Consider the following 26,928-nt stretch of genomic DNA (forward strand, 5'->3'; position numbering starts at 1 on the left):
CTACAGCTTACAGTTTGAAGCCTTGGCATTGTGGCTGATGAGGAATAGAGGGTTTGGGGTAGTTTCGATTAAAAAGCTGGATTGGATTGGAGGAGAGCTTGGAGCAGTTGCAAATTGCAGGCAATGCAGTTCAGTGATCTCAAGCCAGAGCAAAATGAATGTTTACAAAGTCAAATTACTGCAGATACTGGAAATCTGAAACAAATCAGAAACTGCTGGAAATACCGTATAGCTTCTCTGAGGAGAGAGATAAATGTGAGGTGCTGCATTTTGGGAAAGCGAATCTTAACAGGACTTATATACTTAATGGTACAGACCTAGGGTGTGTTGCTGAACAAAGAGACCTTGAAGTGCAGCTGCATAGCTCCTTGAAAGTGGAGTCACAGGTAGATAGGATAGTGAAGAAGGTTTTCGGTATGCTTTCCTTTATTGGTCAGAGTATTGAGTACAGGAGTTGGAAGGTCATGTTGCGGCTGTACAGGACATTGGTTAGAACACTGTTAGAGTATTGCGTGCAATTCTGGTCTCCTTCCTATCGGAAAGATGTTGTGAAACTTGAAAGGGTTCAGAAAAGATTTACAAGGATGTTGCCAGGGTTGGAGGATTTGAGCTATAGGGAGAGGCTGAACAGGCTGGGGCTGTTTTCCCTGGAATGTCAGAGGCTGAGGGGTGATCTTATAGAGGTTTACAAAATTATGAGGGGCATGGATAGGATAAGTAGAAAAGTCTTTTCCCTGGGGTGGGGGAGTCCAGAACTAGAAGGCATAGGTTTAGGGTGAGAGGGGAAAGATATAAAAGAGACCTAAGGGGTAACGTTTTCACGCAGAGGGTGGTATCTGTATGGAATGAGCTGCCAGAGGAAGTGGTGGAGGCTGGTACAATTGCAACATTTAAAAGGCATTTGGATGGGTATATGAATAGGAAGGGTTTAGAAGGATATGAGTCATGTGCTGGCATGTGCATCTAGATTGGGTTGGGATATCTGGTCAGCATGGACAGGTTGGACTGAAGGGTCTGTTTCCATGCTGTACATCTCTGATTATGTATTTATGTTGGCTGGCCAGCAGTTATTCACTTATTGTCCTTGAGAGAGTGGTGGTGAGTGGCCTTCTTGAACTGCAGTCCATTTGTTGTAGCTAGATTTACAATGCTGTTAAGGGGGGAGTTCCAGGATTTTGATCCAGCAATACTGAAGGAACAGCAATGTATTTCCAAGTCAGGATAGTGAGTGGTTTAGAATTAGTTTTTATTGTCACGTGTAGTCAAGTATAGGAAAATGGGAGAATAATGAAAGTGTTGGCACACATTATTACAAAACTAGAATAAGATAAAAGAAATAAAAAAAACAAAAGGAACAAGAAATTAAAGTCTTACTTCCATTCAGCCTGGAGTCTCAGGAGGAGCTGAGTGCTTGTTGCTGATGATGCCACTGTCTCAGATCTCCTCCTACTGCCGCCGCTGCCTCTGATTCTATAACTACCGGTGTCACCATCAGGTCCTGGGACATGCTCAGGCAGGGCCACTGGCAGCCTCCAATTGCTGGATCCCTTGCTGGAAGCAGGAATAAGCTCAGTGGTGATGTTCTCATGTATTTGCCCTTGTCCTTCTTGAGGGTAGTGACTGTGGGTCTGGAAGGTGCTGGCTGAGGAGCCTTGCTGAATTTTGGTATTGCATCTTGTATTTGATTCATAGTGCTGCTACTGAGTGCTGGGGGTGGAGACAGCAGACAGGCTTTCTGAATGTGAGGGGTGAGTTACTCGCTGCACAGTTCTTAGCCTCTGACCTTCTGTTGTAGCGACAATACTTTTTTGGTTAGTCTCGTTGAGTTTCTGATCAATGTTAACTCCCAAAACATTGATAGTAGGGGATTCAGTGATGGTAATACCTTAAAAGTGGTTTTTTGACTAGTTTTCCTCTTGTTGGAAATGGTCATTACCTAACACTTGTGTGGTACAAATGTAACTTATGAGCCAAACTTGGATATGGACCGTTTGAGTATCTAAGGAGTTATGATTGATGCAGAACATTGTGCAATCATCACAGAACTTCCTCACTTCTGACATTACGACAGCAGTAAAACCATTGATGAAGCAGCTGTACATGGTTGTGCCAAAGACCAAAATTACAAACAAGGAACCAGAATAGGTCACTCAACCTTTCAAGCCCACTCCACAATTCAATAAGCTCTTGATTGATCTTAACCTCAACTCCAACTTCTTGCACATCACCTGATAATCTTTCATTCCCTCGATAATTAAATATCTGTCTCCTTCTGCTTGAAAAATATTTTAAAATTTTGTATTCACTGTAGAATTCCAAAGACTCACAACCTTCTGAGAGAAAGAAAGTTTTCCATCTTTGTTTTAAAGAATGATCACTAGAGGAAATGTCCTTTCAACATTAACCCAGCAAGTTCCCTCAGGAGTTTAACATTTCAATTATGTCCATCTCTGACTTTATAAACTCTAGAGGAGTTGCCTATCAAACATTTCCTCCTAAGGAAAGCTGCTTATTCCTGATGAAGGATCTTTGCCCGAAACATTGATTTTCCTGCTCCTCGGATGCTGCCTGACCTGCTGTGCTCTTCCAGCAGCACATTCTTGACTCTAATCTCCAGCATCTGCAGTCCATACCTTTGCCTTATTCCAGACATTAGTCTAGTAAACCTTCTCTGAACTGCTTCCAGTAATTACAGTGGCTAGCACTGTACACCGTATGCAGTCTCACCAATGCCCTGTATAACTGAAGCATAACCTCTCCCCTCTTGCATTCTACATACCTCATACAAACCTTAACATTCTATTAGTTTTCCTGTTATTTGTTGCACCTACATATTAACCTTCTGTGATTCGTGCATGGGGACACCGAGAATCCTTTCTGCCAAAATGAACTATTTCACTTTTCCACATTCTTCTCCATTTGCCAGATCGTTTCCCACACACTTTAGCTATATCCCTTAATAGGCTCCTTATATGCACTTCACAACTCAGCAAATTTCGCTACCATACCTTTAATTCCTTCATCCAATCCTTTATATGAATTGTAAAGAATTGAAGTCCCATGACTCTTTATATCCTGCCAGTCTGAAAAAGACCTACTTCCTACCTTCTGTCCATGCCAATATGTTACTCCCCATTCAATGAGCTTTTATTTTTCTCAATAATTTGATGTAGTGCCTTCTGAAAATCTAAATGTTATACATTCACTGGTTCGCCTTTATCTATTGCACAAGTTATTTCTTCAAAGAACCCCAATAATTTAATTAAACATGATTTCCCATTGACAAAACTATTTTGGCTCTGTGTGATTACGTTGAACTTATTCAAGTGCCCTATTATAATGTCTGAGGAATCTATAAACCTGAAGATCTCCTGCTGGGATGTCCTGGAACTGAGCTGACTTACCTTCAACATCTACAAACATCTTCCTTTTGTGCCAGATGTGCCACAACTGAGTTGTCATTTCAATTCAGGAATTGCTGATGAGCATTTCTAGCATTTCTTTGTTTTTAATTCAGCATTAAACCCTTATTCCTTGACGGTTATAAGTAAATGAGGTGTCTTGCAGTAAATTGCCTTTAGTATGACACAAGTTGCTCATTTTACTGTGATAGGCAACAAAGGACAGCAGGCAGAGATAGAACAATTCTACCAGAGCCAGTGGAGGTTTATTGCTTGAATTGAGGAAGTATTACAGGAGCTTTGCCTGTAATTATGAACTTGGAATAATTAGTATGACATTGGAGGAGGTGGTGGTGTAGTGGCAATGTCACTGGGCTACTAATTCATAACCCCAGGCTAACGTTCTGGGATGTGTGCTTGAATCCTACCATGGAGATGATAAAATGTGAATTCAATAAAAATAAAAAAAAATCCAAATTCAACCACGTAACGATCCAGTGATCTTAGTAAATAGAATTAGAATTACCCATTTGGTTCAGACCTTTAGGGAAGAAAATAGCTTTCTTTACTTGGGCTGGCTGATACATGATTCCAAGCAATGTGAATGATTTTTTACTGCCCTCTAAATAATTAGAGATGGGCAATAAATCCTGACTTAGCTAATGATGTTCACATCTCATGAATGAATAACAAGCATATGAGCTGGGATTTTCCATAATAAATGTATTTAAATGGCATTCAGTTCATCCTGTAAACACAACATTTTTTCCCCAGATTTGGAGCAGGCTTTCAAACTTAGCCATGGCTTCAATCACCATAGGGAAAGGGTAGTGTGGAGAATAGATTGCAATGGGATTTGGAGGCCTTACATCCTCTTTATAAAGCATGCCATATAGCTAAATGCATTGTTCAGTCAATGCAAACACCTCAAGGTATTTTCAATTTAAATCTCCCATCTACTGCCTATAGCAACTTTTATTGATAGGGACACAGATGTGCCACTCATGCTCACTATCAAGAAAACACAAATGATTGAAATAAATATTTGAAGATATTTTTCTATCATTTTGTGCAATTAGAAAATTTCCAAATCACATTTGGAAAGATCTCTCTGTTTGATGCCACATTAAATAGCAAATACTGAAAGTGGCAGTAGGGTGACTCTTGCAGTCATTAAATTTTGCCTATGATGCCAGTGAAACCAGAGCTAACATGTATCTAGTGTAACAAATCCTAATGTATGTATTGAAAACAAGTATGTATTTCACCTTTAATACCTAGCCCTGGTGACGGAAAAAGAAAATAGATCTACATTCTTAAATATATATATTTATGTGCTTGTAAAGTGCTTTCTATTTTTAAAATATATCAGTACAAAGCATTTATTAAAATAGAAGCCATGTCTCTGTCGGGACTGCTTCTTTTGCAGAAGCTGGGTTCATTGTAAATCCAATCAACAGAATTCACCTCCAAAAGATTCATCTCCCACTGGACTCAGCAGCCTGTACATTTTAGAATAATGGAGGTGAAAGCAGAAAATACTGTAAATATTTGGCAAGTTAAGCAGCATGTAAGACAAGAATGTAGGGTTAACATATCAAGTTTCTGACCCTTCTTCAGTACTGAAAGACAGAGAATATGTCACAGATGAACAGCTTATACAGTATAAAGAATCAAAGCTAGGAAAATAATAGAGATGACTAACTGTTAAATTTAGGGATAATATTTCACTGTAGACTTTTGTAAGGCAAAGGAAAATAGAGAAAAATGGAAGTTCATTTGAAAGAACATTACAGTGATATATTTTGCCAATATATAAATTTGTAAAAGAATACAAATAATCCTGTTATAAATATAGCCTATTGAATATGGAGGTGTGACAATTACCTATTTTGCATCATGTCTTTTTAGTTAAAAACAGCCACTTAACCTAAAGGACACAGTGACGCAGAGTGAAAAGCCTCAGTTTCTTCAATATACTAGTATTAACATAGTTTTAATTAGCTTAATAATAGAATTCTTATACAATTGGAAAATATGTTTTAGCGATGAAGTCATTTATCCACAACCAAATAGCATATACTACTTGTAAGGTGTACCAGAAGAAAAGTAGATACAAGTTTAACATATCTTTGTTTTTATAGATTATCAGAGCTATCATTAAACAGCAGGGAAAAAAAAACTTACAATTGTGTTATGTTTATGGGTTTTGCTGAAAATGTGAATGTGAAACCATTGTTTTCTATGAGGATATTACAATGTGTTTTTAAATATGATTCCATAAAGGTTAGCCAGTTCCTCATTTCTGAATGTGGTTGGCAGAGACATACATGCGCATCTGTATGATCCAAATGAGTACTGATACATTTGGACATTTTGATGGAGTAAAATTAGTTCTGTTTCATGTCCGGGTCTCTAACCAGGCTCAGTAGCTTGTCCATTTTAGCGATTTCCACTTCAGGCCCTTTTTGTACTTCTTGTCCTTTCTTTGCCTAAAATTGAAAGAGATAATAGTTTAGAGCAAAAAAAAGCAATATACTTTATTGCATTGTTAGAGAAACACTTATAAGTTTTATTTGGTTCGATTATACAATTACATTGTAAGATGTCACATTTTTAGGAACATCAATTTCTCCAAAATTGACAAGATCAGATTTTCCATCCATGTTTCAACACTTTCAACAGTTAAGAAAAATTGAGTGGGTTACAGTAGTAGGCAGCCAATTTCATCTTCCCCTGTGCCAGAGTTAAAGGTTACCTACTATTTTTCAGCAGCAGAGACTGTTTTTAACAAAAAAAGGGAAAACAGTGGTATGTAGATTAGCACTTTGCTATTTCATTTTCAGTTTCAGTTTAGAAACCAGGTTAGTTTGAGGAGAAAAGTTTCTTTGCTGAGCAAAAGAGTTTAATAATCAGCACACAACTACGTGATTTTCCCCTTAACTTGCAGTGGTAGTTAGGAATGCAAGTATGATGAGTAGATGGTGGTGTGAGATTAGGAGTATATATTAGGAAGATATATTCAGGAAAATTTCTATTGTGTGGTAGTGTAATGAAGTAAAAAACCTATCATGAAGTATGTCTACAATTCTGCTATTCCTAGCATGCTTAGGAAACCTTACCTCATTGCTTTACCCTCCAATGAACCCACTTAAATTTGACCTTCATGTTGACATTGGACATCACCACATAGGTTTTTCATCAATCCACCATGAATTGGGCTTGAATTATTTAGAGAAGGTCATATTTATCATTCAGCTTTATCCCTACCCTGTTACCATCAAAACCTGTTCATCATGGGTTATTTAACAATGCTACAGAATCACCATATAAAATACTGTATAAAATGGGCTCACTATATATTCTTCACGTAACTCCAAATAGGAAACTGTGGGTCAAGTTTAAATAAATTAAAACAAATTTCATGTGGAAAATTCACAATGGTGCAAAAAAACAAGTAAACTACAGTTTGGAGTGAAAACACTGAAAAGATTTGTTTGAGATCTTAACGGAAATTCTGGAATTTAGTAAGTCCCCACAGTGGGGATTTTAAGTCATTCCATTTGTATTTTTGTTCTATGCCTACATAGTTGAATATGTCAAGCTCTCCTGGAGTGAACTTTAGATCTTGGGTTAGTGCCAGAAATGAGCCTTTTTCTTGTAATACTGTTCTCACTATTGGAGGTTACTTGATGTTGGCTAAATCTGTTTGCTGCAACAACTGCAGCAAACATGATTTTAAAACTATTTGTATTGGCAATTGGATTTTGACACACTTAGTAATAAAGAAAATGCAAAAATGTATGGACAAGTATGGGCCTTTTGGTCTACAAAGTCTGAAACTGTTAAACCAAAGTATGTAAACAGTTTAATTATTGAGAATTATGCTAAATGTTAATGGAATGGAGGGAGACTTGCATTTAAATAGAAACTTTCATGCCTTCAGGATATCCCCCAGTGTTTTGTAGTAACTTAGAGTATCTGGGACTATCAGTACTGTTAGAATGTAGTTTGAGATGTATACCTTATTATTTCAGAAGTGACACTTCTACAATGAACGGCATGCAATGAAAATTACTAGTCTGAAGATGGGATGTTATATCCTGCCTTCTCTTTCTTGTATACTGTACTGAGTTTTATAATTACACTGCTCATTAATAAGAAACTAAGTGGACCACCAGCAAAAACACAAACACATCCCTAATTTCCCCCATTACTTTCAGCTTTTTTTCTCACTTGTGTATAGAATACTTTACTGTAAAATACAGTGTGCGGTAGAAATGCAGATATATATCATCATACTAAATTCAACTGGTTTTGAACACCATGGATTTGAAAATGTAAATGTAAATTGGTATTGATACTTTCTCTTCATAGTTACTTAAGAAATTCAGGTTATGGTTAAGTAAGTATCCGTTTTTTTTGCTACTTTAAAAAGCTGCTGGCACAAATACTTCTCATTTTCTTCCTTGTGCTGGATAGATGCAGATGAGAGCTGGAGAAACATTGGTCTATCTCAAACAGACTCTGCTCACAGAACTAAATGAAGTGGCTTGCAAAACAGAATGGCAATGGAAATTTGGTGAGAGTGGTACCTTGGTGCAGAGGAGCTAAAATTACAAAGTGACAGCAGTAAACCAGATAATATATAAATAACCCAAGGTGCAGAGAGGATCTCATGGCTCAATGTTGTCATACCTCCCTGCTACTGTAGAGAGTGAGCATTCAGGTTGCTGGAAATTTTGGTGGACAGATTTTGGGGAGTTACTGAAAAATTTAGTCTCTGATCTTCTCTTGCAGCTGAGCTAGTCTAGACTCCACCCCCACCCTCAAGAATGTCAATAATGGAGGATTCGGTGATGATAGCGCTATTGAATGAAAAGGGGAAATGTTTCATTTATCTCTTGTTGGAGATGGTGGGTGTGTGGCACTTATGTGACATGAATGTTAATTGCCACTTATCAGCCCAAGCCTCAAAGGTGTTCATTAAACTTATAGCTTAATTAGTTAAATTGCTTAACATATTTACAGATGACAGTGGAGAGATATTACTAACTTTAAAGTCTAATTATTTAAAATAAAACAGCATTAACAGATCAGGGCAGGCAATGGAGCTGCTGGATTAGTGTGATGCACAATAATTGCAGCTGCAGTAAGTATGTGCAGCTGAAGGAACTTTGACAATGAGGTGACAATCTGCAGACATCATAATGCAACAAGTTACCTGGACACTATATTCCAGGAGACAGTCACACTTTAAGGTTATGTACTTCTGATTTGGTCTGTCATCAGCATCAAGAAGGTGTGACTGTAAGTGAGGTAAGAAATTGGATCAAGAAGGTAGGAATGGAGGAACCTCAGCCCTTTCAGTTGTTCAAGGGATTTAATGTTTTCACAATTTACATGAAAGACGGCAAGCCTGTAGTGGTGTTGAACAAAGTGGTTGTAGCACCATGATGTAAGCATTTAATCAACTGGGAGCAGAAAAAATGAATTGTAGTTGTCACGGGGATAGATGCTGTTCTGGTGTCAGAGCTAACAACAACTTCTCAGGAGCTAGACAGAAACTTAGAATGGGAGGGGAAGAATCTAATTGTCTTGATCCATGTGGTACCAATGACATAGGTAGGACTAAGAAACACTAAAAAGAAGTTCTGCTGTGGGAGTATGAGCCACTAGAGACAAGATTAAAAAGCAAAACAATAAATGTTATAATTTCCGGATTGCTACCTGAGATACAAGCAAATTGCATAGGGAAATAAAATCAGAGAGTTGAATGCATGGCTCACACTGGGTATGACAATAGACAATAAACAATAGGTGCAGGAGTAGGCCATTCAGCCCTTCGAGCCTGCACCGCCATTCAATATGATTATGGCTGATCATTCCTAATCAGTATCCTCATCCTGCCTTATCTCCATAACCCTTGATTCCACTATCTTTGAGAGGTCTATCTAACTCTTTCTTAAATGAATTCAGAGACTGGGCCTCCACTGCCCTCTGGGGCAGAGCATTCCACACAGACACAACTCTCTGGGTGAAGAAGTTTCTTCTCATCTCTGTCCTAAATGGTCTACCCCGTATTTTTAAGCTGTGTCCTCTGGTTCGGCACTCACCCATCAGTGGAAATATGTTTCCTGCTGCCAGAGTGTCCAATCTTTGAATAATCTTATATGTCTCAATCAGATCCCCTCTCAGTCTTCAAAACTCAAGGGTATACAAGCCCAGTCGCTTCAGTCTTTCAGTGTAAGGTAATCCCTCCATTCCAGAAATTGACCTCGTGAACCTACGCTGCACTCTCTCAATCACCAGAATGTCTTTCCTCAAATTTGGAGACCAGAACTGCACACAGTACTCCAGGTATGGTCTCACCAGGGCCCTGTTCAGCTGCAGAAGCACCTCTTTGCTTCTATACTCAATTCCTCTTGTTAAGAAGGCCAGCATGCTATTAGCCTTCTTCACTATCTGCTGTACCTGCATGCTTGCCTTCATTGAGTGGTGTACAAGAACACCCAGATCTCTCTGTACTGCCCCTTTACCTAAATTAATTCCATTGAGGTAGTAATCTGTCTTCCTGTTCTTGCCACCAAAGTGGATAACCATTCATTTATCCACATTAAACTGCATCTGCCATGCATTTGCCCACTCACCTAACCTGTCCAGTTCACCCTGTAATCTCCTAACATCCTCATCACATTTCACCCTGCCACCCAGCTTTGTATCATCAGCAAATTTGCTATGGGAGAAATTGATCTTGAACCATAAGGTACAAGTATTAGGGAAACAGGAATCTGTATTAATGGGATAGTCTCCACCTGAATGCACTTCGACTAGTACGTGCAGAATCATATAACTAGGATTATAAATAATTTTTTAAAATTAAATGGGAGTGGAGTATTCACATGAGGGATATTTAGAAAGTCAAAGAACAAGGCAACAGTGTAGGGCAGTGCTGTTGATAATGATAACCAGCCTGTGACAGGACCGGACAAAAGGCACACACATAAGAATAAATAGAACTGAATTAAACTGAATTGAATTGAATTGAATTTATTGTCGCATGTATCAAGGCACAGTGCAAAGTTTTGTCTTGCGAGCAATACAGACAGGTCACATAGTTAAATAGCATAGATAAGTAAATAATAGGCAAACACCTATTGTAAAATAAGGTCAAAGTAAGGAAAAATGGTTAACAAAAGAACATAATTAAAGGCTATTTGTCTGAATTTACACAACATTCACATCAAGATAGACAAATTTAAAGTGAAAATAGAAATTAGTGATAGGGGGAAATGGTAGTCTAATGGTGATGTCACTAGACTAGTAATCCAGAATGCTCTGGGGATATGAGTGCAATTCCTATCAAACAATTCAAATTCAATTAATGAACATCCGGAATCGAAAGCTAGGTCAGTAATGGAAACTATGAAACTCTCATCGATTCTTATAAAAACACATCTAGTTCATTAATGTCCTTTAAGAAGAAAATTGCTGTCTTTATTTGTTTTGGTCTGCATTTTATTCCGACTTATATTAGATTGGTTGACTCTGGACTTTGCTTTAAAATGGCCAAAAAAACACTCAGTTCAAAGGCAGTTTGGGATGGATAACAAATGTTTGCCAACAACACCCAGATCCCATGAAAGCATCCAATGATTGCCATTACAGAGATATAGTTTCAAAGTGCTACATGCTCAATGTTAAAACTTATTTGGTAAAACAGGGAGAAACTGTAAAGGAGGTAGGTGGGTCTGTTAATAATGAATAAGGTTAGTACAATTGTGAAAAATAAACTTAGATTGGAGGATGAAAATGCAGAGTCAGTTTGAGTGGAGATAATACATAGTAACAAAGTTATTGAAAGGAGTAATTTAGTGAACCTTTGCCAATAGCTACACTGCAGGACAGAGTATAAATCAAGAATAATGTGTTCTGGAATTAAACCAGGGAACAGGTTATTTTAGACCTGTTAATGTGTAAGGTGGTATCGTGGAGCAGTTCATGCAGGGAGTTGTGTTGCTGTGGCAACATGCACAATTTACATGTATGTCTGGAGTTTTGGATAGTTATTGTTGAGGTTCTCACTTTTTTTTCAAATGACTGATCAAAAATCTCTCCCACTCTTACTGTCGACCACTGGTATGTGTTAAAGTGATATCCAAGTTGGTATTCTGTCTGGCTGTGTTACAAGTGCACTCTCCTTGGTCATCAAGTCCTGGGACAGACAGTGTGACATGATCTTAAAAGAGGTGCTACCCAAATTATGTACCAATCATTCCTTCTTCTCTTTTCAATAAATTGTCTACAACAAACATCTTCTCAGTTCTTCCACCTGCCTCTGCCCAGTGTATTATAGCATGGATGCAGATTTAGGACCTTGAGTGGGCAATAATTGGCTACTTAAGAGCTTCATTGGCCTAAGGTCAGGTAGACTAGCCCTTCGCCACCACCTGAATGATGAGAATGGGGCTCAGTGTAGGTGGGAAGGTGGTGGGGCAGTCACCTGACATATTTCATGTGCCCTCTTTATTGTCATCCGTTAAAATTTAGCCCTATGAATGATTTAAGTTATTTCTGTTGGCTCTAAGAGGAAACAAAATGTTATTAGTTTTACTGTCTATGTTATTTCAGTGAATTACTATTGGTTATAGTGAATTTAAAGTTCCTGTCGTCTGTTTGTTCTCTTCTGCCAAAAGTTGCCCTAACTTCTGTTTCCTTTATTCCCTATCCTTGGTTTTCCTTCCTCACTGCTGGTAATACCTGATTCCCAGAGTTCCTTGCACAGCAGCAAACCAGGAGCAAGCATCCTGAACAAAATAGAACCCAAACCTTTATAAGGTATTTGCAATAACATTTGTAGTCATCATGTGCTCAGAATAGCCATTTACTGGAAGAGTTAAAGTCAGGGCTCTGAAATGTCACCTCAAGGTAACAGGTGAATGCAAAAATTTACAGATATTTATATTGAAATTTCAAATAAGAAACAGTAAATAAAAAAGCTGGCATCAAGAAAAGTTAACATAAAGCTGTTAGACTGTCATAAATCTGGTTTCCAAATGTTCTTCAAAGAAGGAAAGCTGCTGTCCTTATCTGGTGACTCAAGTCCCACATCATTGAAATGAATCGTAGTTGTCTTTCAAGTGTCCTAGCAAGCCACTGATTTTTTTTCTTATGGTCTTGGCGTAATAAGTCCTAACCTTGTCAGAACACACACATTTAGACATTGAATATTAACAAATAAAAATCTAGTGGAGTAAGGGATATGTGCAACACCAATGTAGGTTTGATCAAGTATGAGTATTATAAAGCATGGTAAATTGGCATAACAGAAAATAAATTTGACAAGAAGCAATTTGGCGATCTGTTGCATATATATTTACAGAGAAAATGTTTACAGTTCTGACAAATATGGTGTGGGCCAGTTTAAACTTGGCATTGCATGATTAGCACATGCCCAAACTGAAACACCTGGGAATTGATGTAATTGGACTTGGGGATGTTAAGCTTCTTGAGTGTTGTTGGAGTTGCGCCCATCCAGCTAAGTGGGGAGTATTCCATTACAATCCTGACTTGTGCCTTGTAGATGATGAACAGGCTTTGGAGAGTCTGTAGGCAAATTGACTACTACAGTATTCCTAGCTCTGACCTGCTCTTGTAGCCATTATTTATTTGGTGACTGCTGTTGAATTTTGGATTATTGGTAACACGAAGAATATTGATAATGGTGGATTCAGTGATGTTAATACCTTTGAATGTCAAGGGGTGGAGGTTAATTTGCCTCTTATTGGAAATGGTAATTGTCTGGCATTGTGTGGTGTGAATGTTACCACTTCTCAATCAAAGTCTGGATATTATTCAGGTCTTGTTGCATTTGAACATAAACTGCTTCAGTACCTGAGGAGTTGTGAATGTGCTGAACATTGTACAATCAGCGGTGAAAATTACTATTTCTGACCTTATGCCGCAGGGAAGGCCACTGATGAAGCAGTTGAAATTGGTTGGGCCCTCAGACTCTACCTTGAGGAACTCAAGCAGTGATGTCCTGGAGCTGAAATGACTAACCAGCACAACCACACTGTGCCAGGTATCACTCCAACCAGTAGAGAGCTTGCTCTCACTCACCCATTGATTCCAGTTTTTCTAGAGCTCATTGATGCCATGCTCAGTCAAATGCAGTCTGATGTCAAGGACTGTCACTCTCACATGTCTGGAATTCTGCATTTTTTGTACATGCTTGAAACAAGGCTGTAATGAGGTCAGGAATTGAGTTGCCCTGGTGGAGCAGGTTATTGCTGAGCAGGTGCTGCTCAAGACCATTATTAATGGCACCTTCCATCACTTTCATGATGATCAAGAGTAGATTGACCTGCTGGCAATTGGTCAGGTTGGAATTGGATTTGGGTTTGTGTGCTGAACATACCTTGGCAGTTTTCCACATTGTCGGCTAGATGCTAGTGTTTGAACTGCTCTGGAAGAACTTGTTGTGTTGGGAGGGGTGGGGTTCAAGGGCGGAGGTGTGGGCAGTAGAGGAGATGCGCTGAAGGACATTGTTGACCTTGTGGAGGGGGGCGGAAATTACAGAGGCCATCTGGGATTTTCTATGGTGTAATTGGTCATCCTGGGAACAGCTGCAGCAGAGGCGGAGGAATTGGGAAGGAGGGATGGCGTTTTTACAGGAGGCAGGGTGGGAAGAGATGTAGTCCAGGTAGCTGTGGGAGTCTGCCCCATGGCTGAACACATCAACTCCCCCTCCCACTCTGCCAAGGACATGCAGATCCTGGGCTTCCTCCATCGTCAAACCCTAACCAACCGACATCTGCAGGAAGAACGCCTCATCTTCCGCCTTGGGACCCTGCAACCACACGGGATTAATGTGGATTTCACCAGTTTCTTCATTTTCCCTCTCCCCATTAGGCACCGCCTTCTTGACTTGTCCATTGTCTTTCCCATCTATCCGCTCCACCTTCCTCTCTGACCTATCACCTTCTTCCCCATCTTCATCTACCTATTGCATTCCCAGTTACCTTCCCCCCCAGCGCCACCCCCTCCATTTATCTCTCAGCCTCCTGACCCTCAAGCCTCATTCCTGATGTAGGGCTTCAAACATTGATTCTCCTGCTCCTTGGATGCTTTCTGACCTGATGTGCTTTTCCAGCACCATACTCTTCACTCTGTACAATATTCTAGTAAGGCCAAGATACTAGTTAAAATTACAGCTGGAGTATTGCATATTGTTCTGGTCACTGCATGACAGGACCGACATGGCTGCACTGGAGTACAGAGGAGATTCATGAAAATGTTGCCAGAAATGCAGGAAGTTAGCTATTAGAAAAGGTTAGATAGGCTGAAATTAATTTCTGTGGATCTGAAGAGGCTGAAGGAAAATTTAGTTGAGATGTATTAAATTCTAATTCACCTAAAAACAGTGGATAGGAAGAGAGGTTCATAACCAAGGACATAGATTTAATGTAGTTAACAGAAGGATAAGAGGGGAGTTTGGGTGAAATGTTTAATGCTGAGAGTGTTAGATATTTGGAATTCACTATCTGAAAGACTGCGAGAGGCAAAAACCCTCTGCATTTAGAAGATATTCTGATGTGCACTCAAAGTGCCATAAACTGCATACAAGGAGCTGGAAAGTGAGATTAGCCTGGACTGCACTCATTTCAACCAAATGGATTCTTTCGGTTCCATGAATTTTCTTTGTTTATCAATGACAGCACTAGTCACATCCTGCCAATTACTGTATCCACCCATTACTCCTACTCGCAGTCTGCTGCCACTCAGCCAATTTCCTAAGCAGGCCAATAATTAGCCCTTAATTCCATGAGCTTCATGCTTTATTCACAGTCTATTTTTAAGAGATTTCATCAGCTGCCTTCTGGGAATCCATATAAATATCATCCAAAGAAATTCCCTATCCAATGCTTTACTTAAGTCATCCAAAAATTCAATTAGCATTATCTATTATTACAAGTTGTTCATGTTCTTTCAAGGAGGACATTTGTCATCCTTATCCAGCCTAGCCTGCATATGAGTCCAGGTTCACAGCAATGTAGTCGACTCTGAACTCTGAAATGGCCTATCAAGCCACTCAATTATACAAAGCTATGATCCACTATTTTAAAAAAAGAGTAAAAGTAGAGTCTGACATGGTATCCATGGAAATGACAACAGCATATGCAATCCCACTGAGTTTTCAGTTATCCTGACTAAAATCTGGAGTTTGTACCAACATTGGGAGAGCTGGCCCACAGACTAGATAAGCAACAGCTAACATAGTCATACCAAATTGTCCGCTACAACCAATGTCCAAGACTGTTCCACCATCCCTGGAAATGCCTTGTCTCACTGGCAGTATGGATCCAACAGAGGTGCAGGTACACAATTACAGGAAGTTGCCCTGGAAGCCCTCAACATTCGCCCTCAGTTACCAAGAATGGCTTGGTAGCACCTCTATTGACCAAACTGACTACATTCTGAAAGACATATCTGGTAACCAGGCCTGTGGCAGGCGATGCAAAGAAAGTAAAACATATTTGACTCCACCCTCACCAATCTATCTTTCACAGATAAATCAACCCACGACAGTCTTTATGGAAGTGACCACCGCAGTCTTACACTGAGGATACCATCCGTTGTGTTGTGCAGCAATATCACTGTGCTAAATGGGATAGATTCAGAACAGAATTGAACCAGCCTAAAACTAGACATCATTGAAGTGCTATGGGTGATTAATGGCAGCTGAATTTCATTCAACTATAATCTGCAATCTCTTAGACTGGATGATTACCATGAAACCAAGAGATCGATCCTGGTTTTTTGAAGAGTGCAAGATGCCAACTTGACGAAGCTTCCACACAGGACAAATGCACATTAAACAACAAAAACAGTATTGCTACAGAGAGGTCTATGTGAACACACAAACTACAGATAAGATCAAAGCTTTGCAGCCCCAGCACATGGTAGTGTAAAATGAACAACTAACTTCAATGATGGGGGAGCCTCACATGTCAACACAAAACACAAGGCTGAAACATTTGCAACTACCTTCAGCCAGAAATGATGAGTGAGAGATCCAGCTGCTGAAGTTTCCAGCATTATGAAATCAATTTGATTCAAGCTATGTGATATTAACGCACCGTCGAAGACACTGGATGCTGTAAAGCCCGGGGGTTTTACAACATTCTAACAATAGTATTGAAGATCTATTCCAGAACAAGGAACATTTGAGCCAATCTGTTCTACTATAACCACAACAATCATATTTACTCATCAATGTGAGAAATTGTTCAGGAATGTTCTAAACAGAAAAATACAGGTCAAAGTCAATCCAGTCAACTCCCACTTGATCAATCCATCTTGAACATCAGCAAAATGATAGAAGCTGTCCTGAGCACTGCTTGCAGACATCAACTACACCACAACAATTTGCTCCGTGATTTTCAGTTTGATTTCTGCCAGGCTCACAGTTCCGGGCTTTGTTGTAGCCTTGGTTCAAACATATACACAAAAGCTGAATTCCAGAGGGGGACTGAAATTGTCTCCCTTGACATGGAGTATCTAATGCAGCATTTGAGACCCAACAAAATTGAAGTCAAAGGGAATCAATGGGAGAACTGTCAATATATTAGAATTATACTTAGCACAGAAGAAGATAATTGTGATTGTTGGAGGTAAAACATCACAATATCAAAGGATTTTTAAGAGTTCCTGATTATACAGTGTATGATACCATTAACCAATCCTCAGATATATTAACAGTTTGCATCCACATTCAGTAAGACCTGGACAATGTTCAGACTAGGACTGACAAGTAACAAGTAATATTCACTTCATAGAAATGGCAGGCAATGAACATCTCCAACAAGAGAGCATCTAATCATTGTCCCTCGGCATTTACTGGCATTACCATTAACACATCTCCCAGTGTCAATATATTGGGGTTGCCATTGACCAGAAACTGAACTGGATCAACCATAGTAAAACTAGGGCTATGAGAGGAGGACTGATGCTATGAATTCCATGGCAAGTAACTCACCTCCTGGCCAGGAAAGCCTGTCACAAAATACAAGTCAGAAATGTGATGGAACACTAGCCACTTTTCTGCAGCCCCACAAACTCTCAAGAAGTTCTGCATGAGAAAACTCTTGATAAATAGGCCCACAATAAATGTGTGAGCAAAGTTCAAGCCCATGGAATAAAAATAATACAAACATTACAAATAGAAAATTGGGTGAGTGACCAGAATCAGAGTATGGGTTATTGATTGGTGTTTGGACTGGGGATGGTGTCAATGTCAATGGTGTAGTTCACCAGCAAAGAGTATGAGGGCAACTTCTCTTCCTGTTATATATTAATAACCTATTAAAAAACACAAGCTTAAAATTTGCATGGTATTGTAAATCTTCTGAAGGACACAGACACAGTTGGGGGAATGGATGCACAAATAGCAGATAAAGTTTAATGCAGAGAAGTGTGAAGTGATTCTCTTGCTATTGAAAAGTATCTGTAAGGGTGATAGAATGTATTGGAATATATTCTGATGAGTTCCTAGATTTGGCTGGGATTGTTGCTGCACTTTCAGAGAGAAGACAGAAAATGTGGTGGCTTGTCTGCATAAAGGTTGCAATAAGCCAGGGAGGCTGCAATTTCAGTACCTTTCTATCAACAGCACACTAGGAAGATGGAACAAACACTATGTGATGCTGACTGCCAAGCTGTTCCTTGCCAAAGACACAGCAGGATATCTGGCAGACCAGCTATTGCATCCAGCATCTTTAAATGTAAAGTCATTAAATTTTCCGATTAACAATCCATCAAAGAGCTCATCTGAGTCCCTGTAGCTGAACTCATATATGACTACATTCTCTGCTGAGTGGGGACAAAAGAAAATTTTTTCATCTTGGCCTGGCTGTTGTCCACACATACTAGTGACTAACTATGTGCAGATCTTAACTCTGCACTTACCTTTAAGATTAATCTTGTGCCAGTATCTCAGCTGGTGGTTGGAAATGTCAGATCAAGTGACAAAGAATGTTCAGAAGTGCCTTGCTGCTGCCATTGCTCCTCCTCCTGGGTGAGCCGTAGTGGAGCATGGAGTCAGGAGTTCTTAAGGGTTATTTAGTTGGAAATCAAAAAAGGAAATGTTGGCATGAGGGAAGAAATGTGGGAGGATAGCAAGGAGTTCATGGTCACACCATCAATAGTTTCCTGATCATGCTAAATAGCAGATGAGGGATATCAAGGAATTGAGAAGGGGCATAATGCAGCTATTTCCATAATCACCAATATGAGTTTTGCTGGATGGTTCAGAATTTATTGCCCTTCCAGAACTGTCCTTGTGAAACTGGTAGTAAGCTGCCTTCTTGAACTGGTGCCATCCATAGGGTTTAGGAAGATCCACAATGTTCTTGGGGATGGAGTTCTAGGACTGTGACCCAGCAACTTTGAAGAAATGACAAATTATTTTCAAGGCAGGGTGGTGAGTGGTTTGGAGGGGAACATACAAGTACCTGCTGACTTTGTCCTTCTTAATGATAATGGTCATGGATTTGGAAAGTGCTGTCTAAGAAACCTTGGTGAATTTCTGCAGTGCATCTTATAGATGGTACACTCTGCTGCTACTGAGCATCATTGGTGCAGGGAGTGAATCTTTGTACTTATGATGCTAATCAAGTGGGCTGCTTTGTCCAGGGTTGTTTCAAAGTTCTTGAGTGATTTTGGAGCTGTCTCCATCCATTCAAGTACAGAGTATTTCATCACACCCCTGACATATAGAAGGACAAGCTTTGGGAGTCAGGAAGTGAATTAACTGCTGCAGAATTCCTAGCCTCTGTCCTGCTCTTGTAGCCACAGCATTTGGTTTATGGTCAATGGTAACGTGCAGGATGTTGATAACGATGGATTCAGTGATTTTAGTATCATACAATGTCAAGGAGCAATTATTACATTCTTTATTGCTGAAGATGATCATTGCCTGCCATGGCATGAATAAAAACCAAAATAACTGCCTATGCTGGAAATTAGAAACAAAACATAAAGTGCTGGGAAAGCTCAGCAGGTCTGGTAGCATCTGTGGAGAGAAATCAGAGTTAATGTTTCAGGTCTGGTGACCTTTCCTCAGGATTCTGGAGGAATCTTACTGAGCTTTTCCAACAATTTCTGTTTTTGTTTGTCAGTATGAATATTGTTTGCCAGTTGTAAGCCTAAACTTGGCTATGGTACAGGTCTTACTGTATTTACACACAGTTTACCTCAGTACCTGTGGAGTTATGAATGGTGTTGAACATTGTGCAATTGTGAGTGGTGATCCCCAGTTCTATGATGAAGGGAAGATCGTTACTGAAGAAGCTAAAGATGGTTCTGATTAGGATACTACCTTGAGGAACTCCTGTAGAGATGTCCTGAAGCTGAGATAACTGACCTTCTTCCTATGTCAGATATGACTCCAACCAGCAAAGACTTTCCTTCTGATTCTTACTGCCTAATTTGTTAGGACTTATGATGCCATACTTGGCCAAATACAGCCTTGATGTCAAGAGCAACCACTTTGGAACAGGCTTCGCAATAAGGTTACAACAACTAGGAGAAAGTGAGGACTGCAAATGCTGGAGATCAGAGTCAAAAAGTGTGGCGCTGAAAAAGCACAGCAGCTCAGGCAGCATCTGAGGAGCAGGAGAATTGATGTGTTAGGCACAAACCCTTCATCAGAAATGTGGGGGGTGGGTATGAGGGGCTGGAGGAAGGCAGCTGGGAAGGCAATTGGTAAATGCAGGTTGAGGGATGATGGCAATAAGTCAGAGCAGAGACCATTCCTCCGTGACTCACACTGACTTCACGAGTTTCATCATCTCGCCTCCTCCCACCTCATCCCAGATCCAAACCTCCAACTTGGCACCACCCTATTGAACTGTCCTACCTGTACATCTTCCTTCCTACCTATTCGCTCCACCCTCCGCTCCGAACTATCACCACCAATCCCCCCATGTGCATCTACCCATCGCCTTCCCAGCTTCCTACACCCCATTTATCCATCTCAGCCCGCTTCCCTCTGTCCCCACACCGCTCCATTCCCAACCCCCCTCCCCCCCCCCCCCAACACACACACACACACACACACACACACAAACACACACACATGCCGAAATATTGGTTCTCCTGCTCCTCGGTTGCTGCCTGACCTACTGTGTTTTTCCAGCGCCACACTTTCTGACTCTGATCTCCAGCATTTGCAGTCTTCATTTTCTCCTACCCCTGGTGGAATCCAAACTGAGCTTCAGTGAGCAGGTTATTGCTGAGCAAATGATGTTTGATAGCATTATGAAACCTACTATCATTTTACAGATAGTCAAGAGTAGATTGATGGTGTGGTTAACTTCCTGAGTTGGATTTGTCCTGCTTCTTGTATACAGTGCTAATGGGTGAATGATAGGGATGTGTTGCATTGAACAGTATGAGATGCTTATGGTGTGGTGCATAAGAGATGTGAGCTAAAGTTATATTTGCTGAACATGATCCCCATGGGAGATCAATTGTTGCACTGCCAACAGGTCCTCAGGCTTGGAATTCTTGGAATTGAGCTCCTTGGCCACTTGCTACCAATTAATTTAGATTGTTGTCCTTTACACATTGTCTCATCAAAGAACTTGTGAGTCTGCCATCTGCTTCAGTGTCCCAATTATTTTTCTTCGAAATTGCAAGAATTGCAGCACGTAAAAGGGCAGACAGCTTTCAAGAAAAAAAAGGGGAAGACTGTTTTTAAAAAGAGGCAGGCTGCAGCATGTGTTATCTGCACACTGTTTGGCCCTCCCGCTGAGCATTCAGGCAGCCAGATACTGGAGAAGAAGAAATGGGGGACAAAAATATTGTCACCACCGGGAGTCAAGAGAGCGCGAGCCAGGGGGAAGCTGGGAAGATAAATTTCCATAAAGAATACTTACCTTGTAAATCGGCGGAGCAAAGGCTGAACAGGAGTGGACTCGGACATGGGGACTGCTGGGTAAATGAACTTATACAGTCAGGTAGTGGCTAAACCTGAAACACTAAATGTGTAGTGTCTCCCACCTGTACTCCTCCTCCTCCTTCTCTAAACAAAAAAAAAGACTCTATGTGAAGGGTTGTTAAGGTTTTTTTAAAATCTCTTTTGACAATTTAGAGCAGAGGGGATGGAGGCTAAGGCAGTTGCATGCTCATCTTGCAGGATGTGGGAGGTAAGGACCACCACTGGTGTCCCTGCTGGCTTCAACTGCGAGAAGTGCAGCCAACTCCAGCTCCTCACAGACTGCATTAGGGACCTGGAGCTGGATGAACTTTGGATCATTCGGGAGGCTGAGGGGGTGATAGAGAGGTGTTGGAGGGAGGTAGTCACATCTCAGGTACAGGTTAAAAGTAGCTGGGTGACAGTCAGGAGAGGGATAGAGAATAGGCAGACAGTGCAGGGACTCCTGTGGCTGTTCTCCTCAATAATAAGTACATTACTTTGGATACTGTTGAGGGGGACAACCTACCAGGAGAAAGCCATAGCGGCCAGGTCTCTGGCACTCAGCCTGGCTCTGTACCAATGACATAGCTGGGAAAAGGGATGAGGTCCTGAAAAGGGAATATAAGGAGTTAGGTTGGAAACTAAAAGGCAGGATGACAGTATTAATCTCAGGATTGCTATCGGTGCCACAGGCTAGTGAGGCTAGGACCAGATGGCGAGTGCAGCAAAACACGTTACTGCAGAGCTAGTGTACGAGGGAGAGATTCAGATATGTGGATCATTGGGATCCCTTCCGGGGAAGGTGAGACCTGAATAAAGAGGATGGATTGCACCTGAAATGGAAGGGTACCAATATCCTGGGCAGGAGGCTTGCTAGAGGTCTTTGGGAGGGTTTAAACTGGTTTGGCAGGGTGTTGGGAACTGGAACTATGGATCAGAGGATGGGGTAGTTGGTGAACAGGTAGATACAGCATTCAGAGAGTCTGTGCGAAGGATAGATAGTTGATAGGGCAAAGTTGCAGTCAGTGTGAGCGGTTGAAGTGTGCCTATTTTAATGCAAGAAGTGTCAGGAATAAGGGTGATAAACTTAGAGCATGGATCAGTACTTGGAGCTATGATGTTGTGGCCATTACGCAGATTTTGATATCACAGGGGCAGGAATGGTAGTTGGATGGTCCTGACTCTAGATATTTCAAAAGAAATAGGGGGGGAGGTAAAAGAGGTGGGGGAGTGGCATTGCTAATCAGGGATAGTATCAGAGCTGCAGAAAGGGAGGTCATCAAAGAGGGTTTATCTACAGAGTTAGTGTAGGTGGAAGTCAGAAACAGGAAAGGAACAGTCACTTTATTGGAGTTTTCTATAGATCCCAACAGGATCTATAGAAAACGGAGGAGCAGATTGGGATGGGAGATTTTGGAAAGGTGCAGAGTAACAGGGTTGTTGCCATGGATGTTATCAACTTCCCTAATATTCATTGGAACTTCCTTAGAGTAAATACTTTGGATGGAGCAGATTTTGTTAGGTGTGTCCAGGAAGGGTTCCTTACTCAATATGTAGATAGGCTGACTATTGAACATGGTACTTGGCAATGAACCAGGTCAGGTGTCAGATCTCTCGATGGGAGACCATTTCGCTGATAGTAATCATAACTCTTTGACCTTTATTCATGGAGAGGGATAGGAGCAGACAGCATGGGAAAGTACTTAATTGTAGGAGAGGGAATTACAATACTGTTAGACAGGAACTGTGGAGCATAAATTGGGAAAGATATTCTCAGGAAAATGCACAACAGAAATGTGGAGGTTGATTCGAGAGTACTTGCTGCAAGTGCTGGATAGGCTTGTCCCACTGAGCAAGGAAGGGATGGTAGGGTGAAGGAAACTTGGATGACAAGAGATGTGGATCAAGTCAAGAGGAAGAAGGACTCTTACTTAATGTTGAGAAAGGTAGACCTGCTTGGCACACCAGCCTCATTCCTGAAGAAGGGCTTATGCCTGAAACGTCGATTCTCCTGCTCCTCGGATGCTGCCTGGCCTGCTGCGCTTTTCCAGCACCACACTTTTCAAAACTTAATGTTGAGAAAGCAAGGATCAGACAGGGCTGTAGAGGGTTACAAGGTAGCCAGGAAGGAACTGAAGAATGGACTTAGGAGAGCTGGAAGGAGGCATGAAAAAGCAAGGGAAGCAAGGCATTTGATAGAGTTCCCCATGGTAGGCTCATTACAAAAGTAAGGAGGCATAGGATATAGGGACATTTGGCTATCTGGGTACAGGCCCATAAAAGACGGAGGGTGGTAATAGATGCAAAGTATTCACCCTAGAGCTCAGTGATCAGTGGTGTTCTGCAGGGATCTGTTCTGGGACCTCCGCTCTTTATGATTTTTATAAATGACTTGGATGAAGAAGTGGGAGGGTGGGTTAGTACATTTGCCGATGACATTAAGATTGGCCCAGCTATGGATAGTGTGGAGGACTATTGTAGGGACATTGACAAGATGCAGAGCTGGGCTGAGAAGTGGCAGATGGAATTCAACCTGTAAAGTGAGAACTGATTCATTTTTGAAGTTCAAATTTGAATGCAGATTCCAGGGTTAAAGGCAGGATTCTTGGCAGTATGGAGGAACAGAGGGGTTGTAGGGTCCATGTCCGTAGATCCCTCAGAATTGATAGTCATAAAGTGTTGTGCTGGAAAAACAGAGCCAATCAGGTAGCATCCGAGGAGCAGGAGAATCACTGTTTCGAGCATGAGTCAATCTGCTGTGCTTTTCCAGCACCACACTTTCTGACTCTGATCTCCAACATCTGCAGTCCTCACTTTCTCCTTTACTCAAGTTACTAGAGTTGTTAATAAGGCACATGGTGTGTTGGCTTTCAGGGGATTGAGTTTAAGAGTCGCTAGATTAAGCTGCAGCTCTATAAAGCCCTGGTCAGACCACACTTGGAATATTGTGTTCAGTTCTGGTCACCTCATTATAGGAAGGATGTGGAAGCTTTACAGAGGGTGCAAAGGAGATTTACTAGGATGCTGCCTGGACTGGAGGGCGTATCTTATGAAGAAAGGTTGAGTGAGCTAGGGCTTTTCTCATTGGAGCAAAGAAGGATGAACGATGACTTGATAGAGGAGTACAAGATGATGAAAAACATAGATACAGTGAATAGCCAGGGACTTTTTCCCAGGGCGTAAATGGCTATTATGATGTGGCATTATTTTAAGGTGATTGGAGGAAGGTTTAGGGAGGAGGTGGGTTTAGATGGCTCAAATCCCAGTGGTGCCTACTTGCTGTATCAAAAGTTCGCTGTTCTACCTCCTTGCCAGTGTTGTGTTGCTAGTCAAGCAACTCAGCGTTCTGTTGTAGCCTCTTATGATTTGGCGATCCTGATTTCATTCCAGCAGTGAATCTTGTTTCTTCCTAACTATTGACGTGTACTGCGGTGCAGTGGCTCAGTGGTTAGCACTGTTGCCTCACAGCGCCAGGGATCCGGGTTCGATTCCCACCTTGGTTGACTGTCTGTGTGGAGTTTGCACATTCTCCCCATGTCTGCATGGGCTTCCTCCGGGTGCTCCAGTGTCCTCCAACAATCCAAAGATGTGCGGCCATGTGAATTGGCCAGTCTAAATTGCCCATAGTGCAAGATGCATTAGCCAGGGGTAAATGTAGGGTAGGGGAATGGGTCCGGGTGGGTTACTCTTCAGAGGGTCGATGTGGACATATTGGGCTCTAGGGCCACTTTCCATACTGTAGGGAATCTAATCTCTAGGTCAGAGGTAGGTTATTTACAAAGAGAGTGGTTGGTGCGTGGATGCACTGCCAGCATTGGTAGGCCAAAGTGAGGACTGCAGATGCTGGATATTAGGGTTGAGAGTGTGGTGCTGGAAAAGCACAGAAGGTCAGGCAGCATCCAAGGAGCAGGAAAATTGATGTTTTGGGCAAAAGCCCTTTATCAGGGATGGTATTTGAGTCTGTTGAGTCAAATACACTAGGGACATTTAAGCAACTTTCAGAAAGGCACATGAATGAAGGGCATGTAGGTTAGTTTGATCATCGAATAAGATAAATGTTTGGTACAACTTGGAAGGCCAAAGGGCCTCCACTGTGCTGTACTGTTCTATGTTCTATGAAATCGTTAAGGAACTGAAGAAGAACTTTGTGTGGGTCTTCTCGGGGGAAGATACGAGTAATATCCCAAAAATTAATCAGGGCCAGGCGGTAGAGATGACTACGGTGGCCATCACCAAGGAGAAGGTGCTGGAAAAACTGAAAGGTCTGAAAGTGGATAAATCATCTGAATCAGATGGGCTACATCCCAGAGTTCTAAAGGAGAGAGCTGAAGAGGTAGGGAGTTAGGGAGGGTCCCAGAGGACTGGAAAATCGCTCATGTAATCACTGTTTTAGAAGGAGTAAAGCAAACAAAACAGGAAATTATAGGCTGATTAGCCTGACCTCAGTAGTTGGTAAGATTTTGGATTTCTTTGTGATGGATGAGATTTCTGAATACTTGGAAGTACATGGTAAATTAGTGCAAAGTCAGCTTGTTTTCACCAAGGAGAGATCATGCCTTACAAATCTGTTAGAGTTCTTTGAGATGGTAAAAAGCAGGTTAGACCAAGGAGAGTCAATGGACTTTATCTATCTGGACTTCCAGAAGGCTTTTGATAAAATGCTGCACAGGAGGCTGCTGAGTAAGGTAAGGGCCCATGGTGTTAGAGACAAGGTATCAGCATGGATAGAAGATTGACTGTCTGGTAGAAGGCAAAGGGTGGGGATAAAAGTGACCTTCTAGGGATGGAAGTCGGTGATGCCTAATGTTCCAAAAGAGTCAGCATTAAGGACCACAACTATTCATTTTATACATTAATGATCTGGATGAAGGAACTGAGGGTATTCTGGCTAAGTGTACAGATGATACAAAGATGGGGGAGGGACAGGTCGTATTGAGGAGGCAGGGAGGCTGCAGAAAGATTTAGATGGGTTAGGGAAGTGGGCAAAGAAGTTGTCGATGAAATACAGCATGGGAAAGTGTGAGGCATGCAATTTGGTAGAATAAATAAAGGCATGGACTATTTTCTAAATGGAGAGAAAATTCAGCAATTTGAAGTGCAAAAGGACCTGGGAATCCTAGTTCACATTTCTTTTCAGGTAAATTTGCAGGTGGAGTCAGTAGTTAGGAAGGCTAATACAATGTTGTCACTCATCTCAAGATACTAGAATGTAAAACAGGGATGTTTTTCTGAGGCTTTATAATGCTCTGGTCTGACCACATTTAGAATATTGTGAGCAATTTTGGACCCCATACCTCAGGAATGATGTACTGGCCCTGGAGCTTGTCTAGAGGAGCCTCACGAGAATGATCCCAGGAAGGAAAGGCTTAACATATGAGGAATGTTTGAGGACTCTGGACTATACTCGATGGAGTTTAGAAAAATGAGGTGGGATCTGATTGAAACTTGCAGAATACTGAATGGCCGAGAAACAGTGAATGTTGGGAAGATATTTCCATTGGCAGGAGAGACAAGGATTCCAGGGCACGGCCTTAGAGTAAAAGG

General features: G+C 41.2%; 1 protein-coding gene across 1 annotated transcript in view; it reads right to left on the reverse strand.

Moving 5' to 3' along the window:
• Positions 1 to 5,791: 5,791 nt before the first annotated feature.
• Positions 5,792 to 26,928, reverse strand: part of dnai1.2 (dynein, axonemal, intermediate chain 1, paralog 2) — a 283,210-nt gene continuing 262,073 nt past the window's right edge. Inside the window, exon 21 of the mRNA XM_060832730.1 lies at positions 5,792 to 5,893. Within this exon, the coding sequence (XP_060688713.1) occupies positions 5,792 to 5,893 (102 nt within the window). The remainder of the gene's footprint in view (positions 5,894 to 26,928) is intronic.

This window comes from Hemiscyllium ocellatum, chromosome 1 (genome assembly GCF_020745735.1).
Source record: "Hemiscyllium ocellatum isolate sHemOce1 chromosome 1, sHemOce1.pat.X.cur, whole genome shotgun sequence".
Taxonomy (NCBI): Eukaryota; Metazoa; Chordata; class Chondrichthyes; order Orectolobiformes; family Hemiscylliidae; genus Hemiscyllium; species Hemiscyllium ocellatum.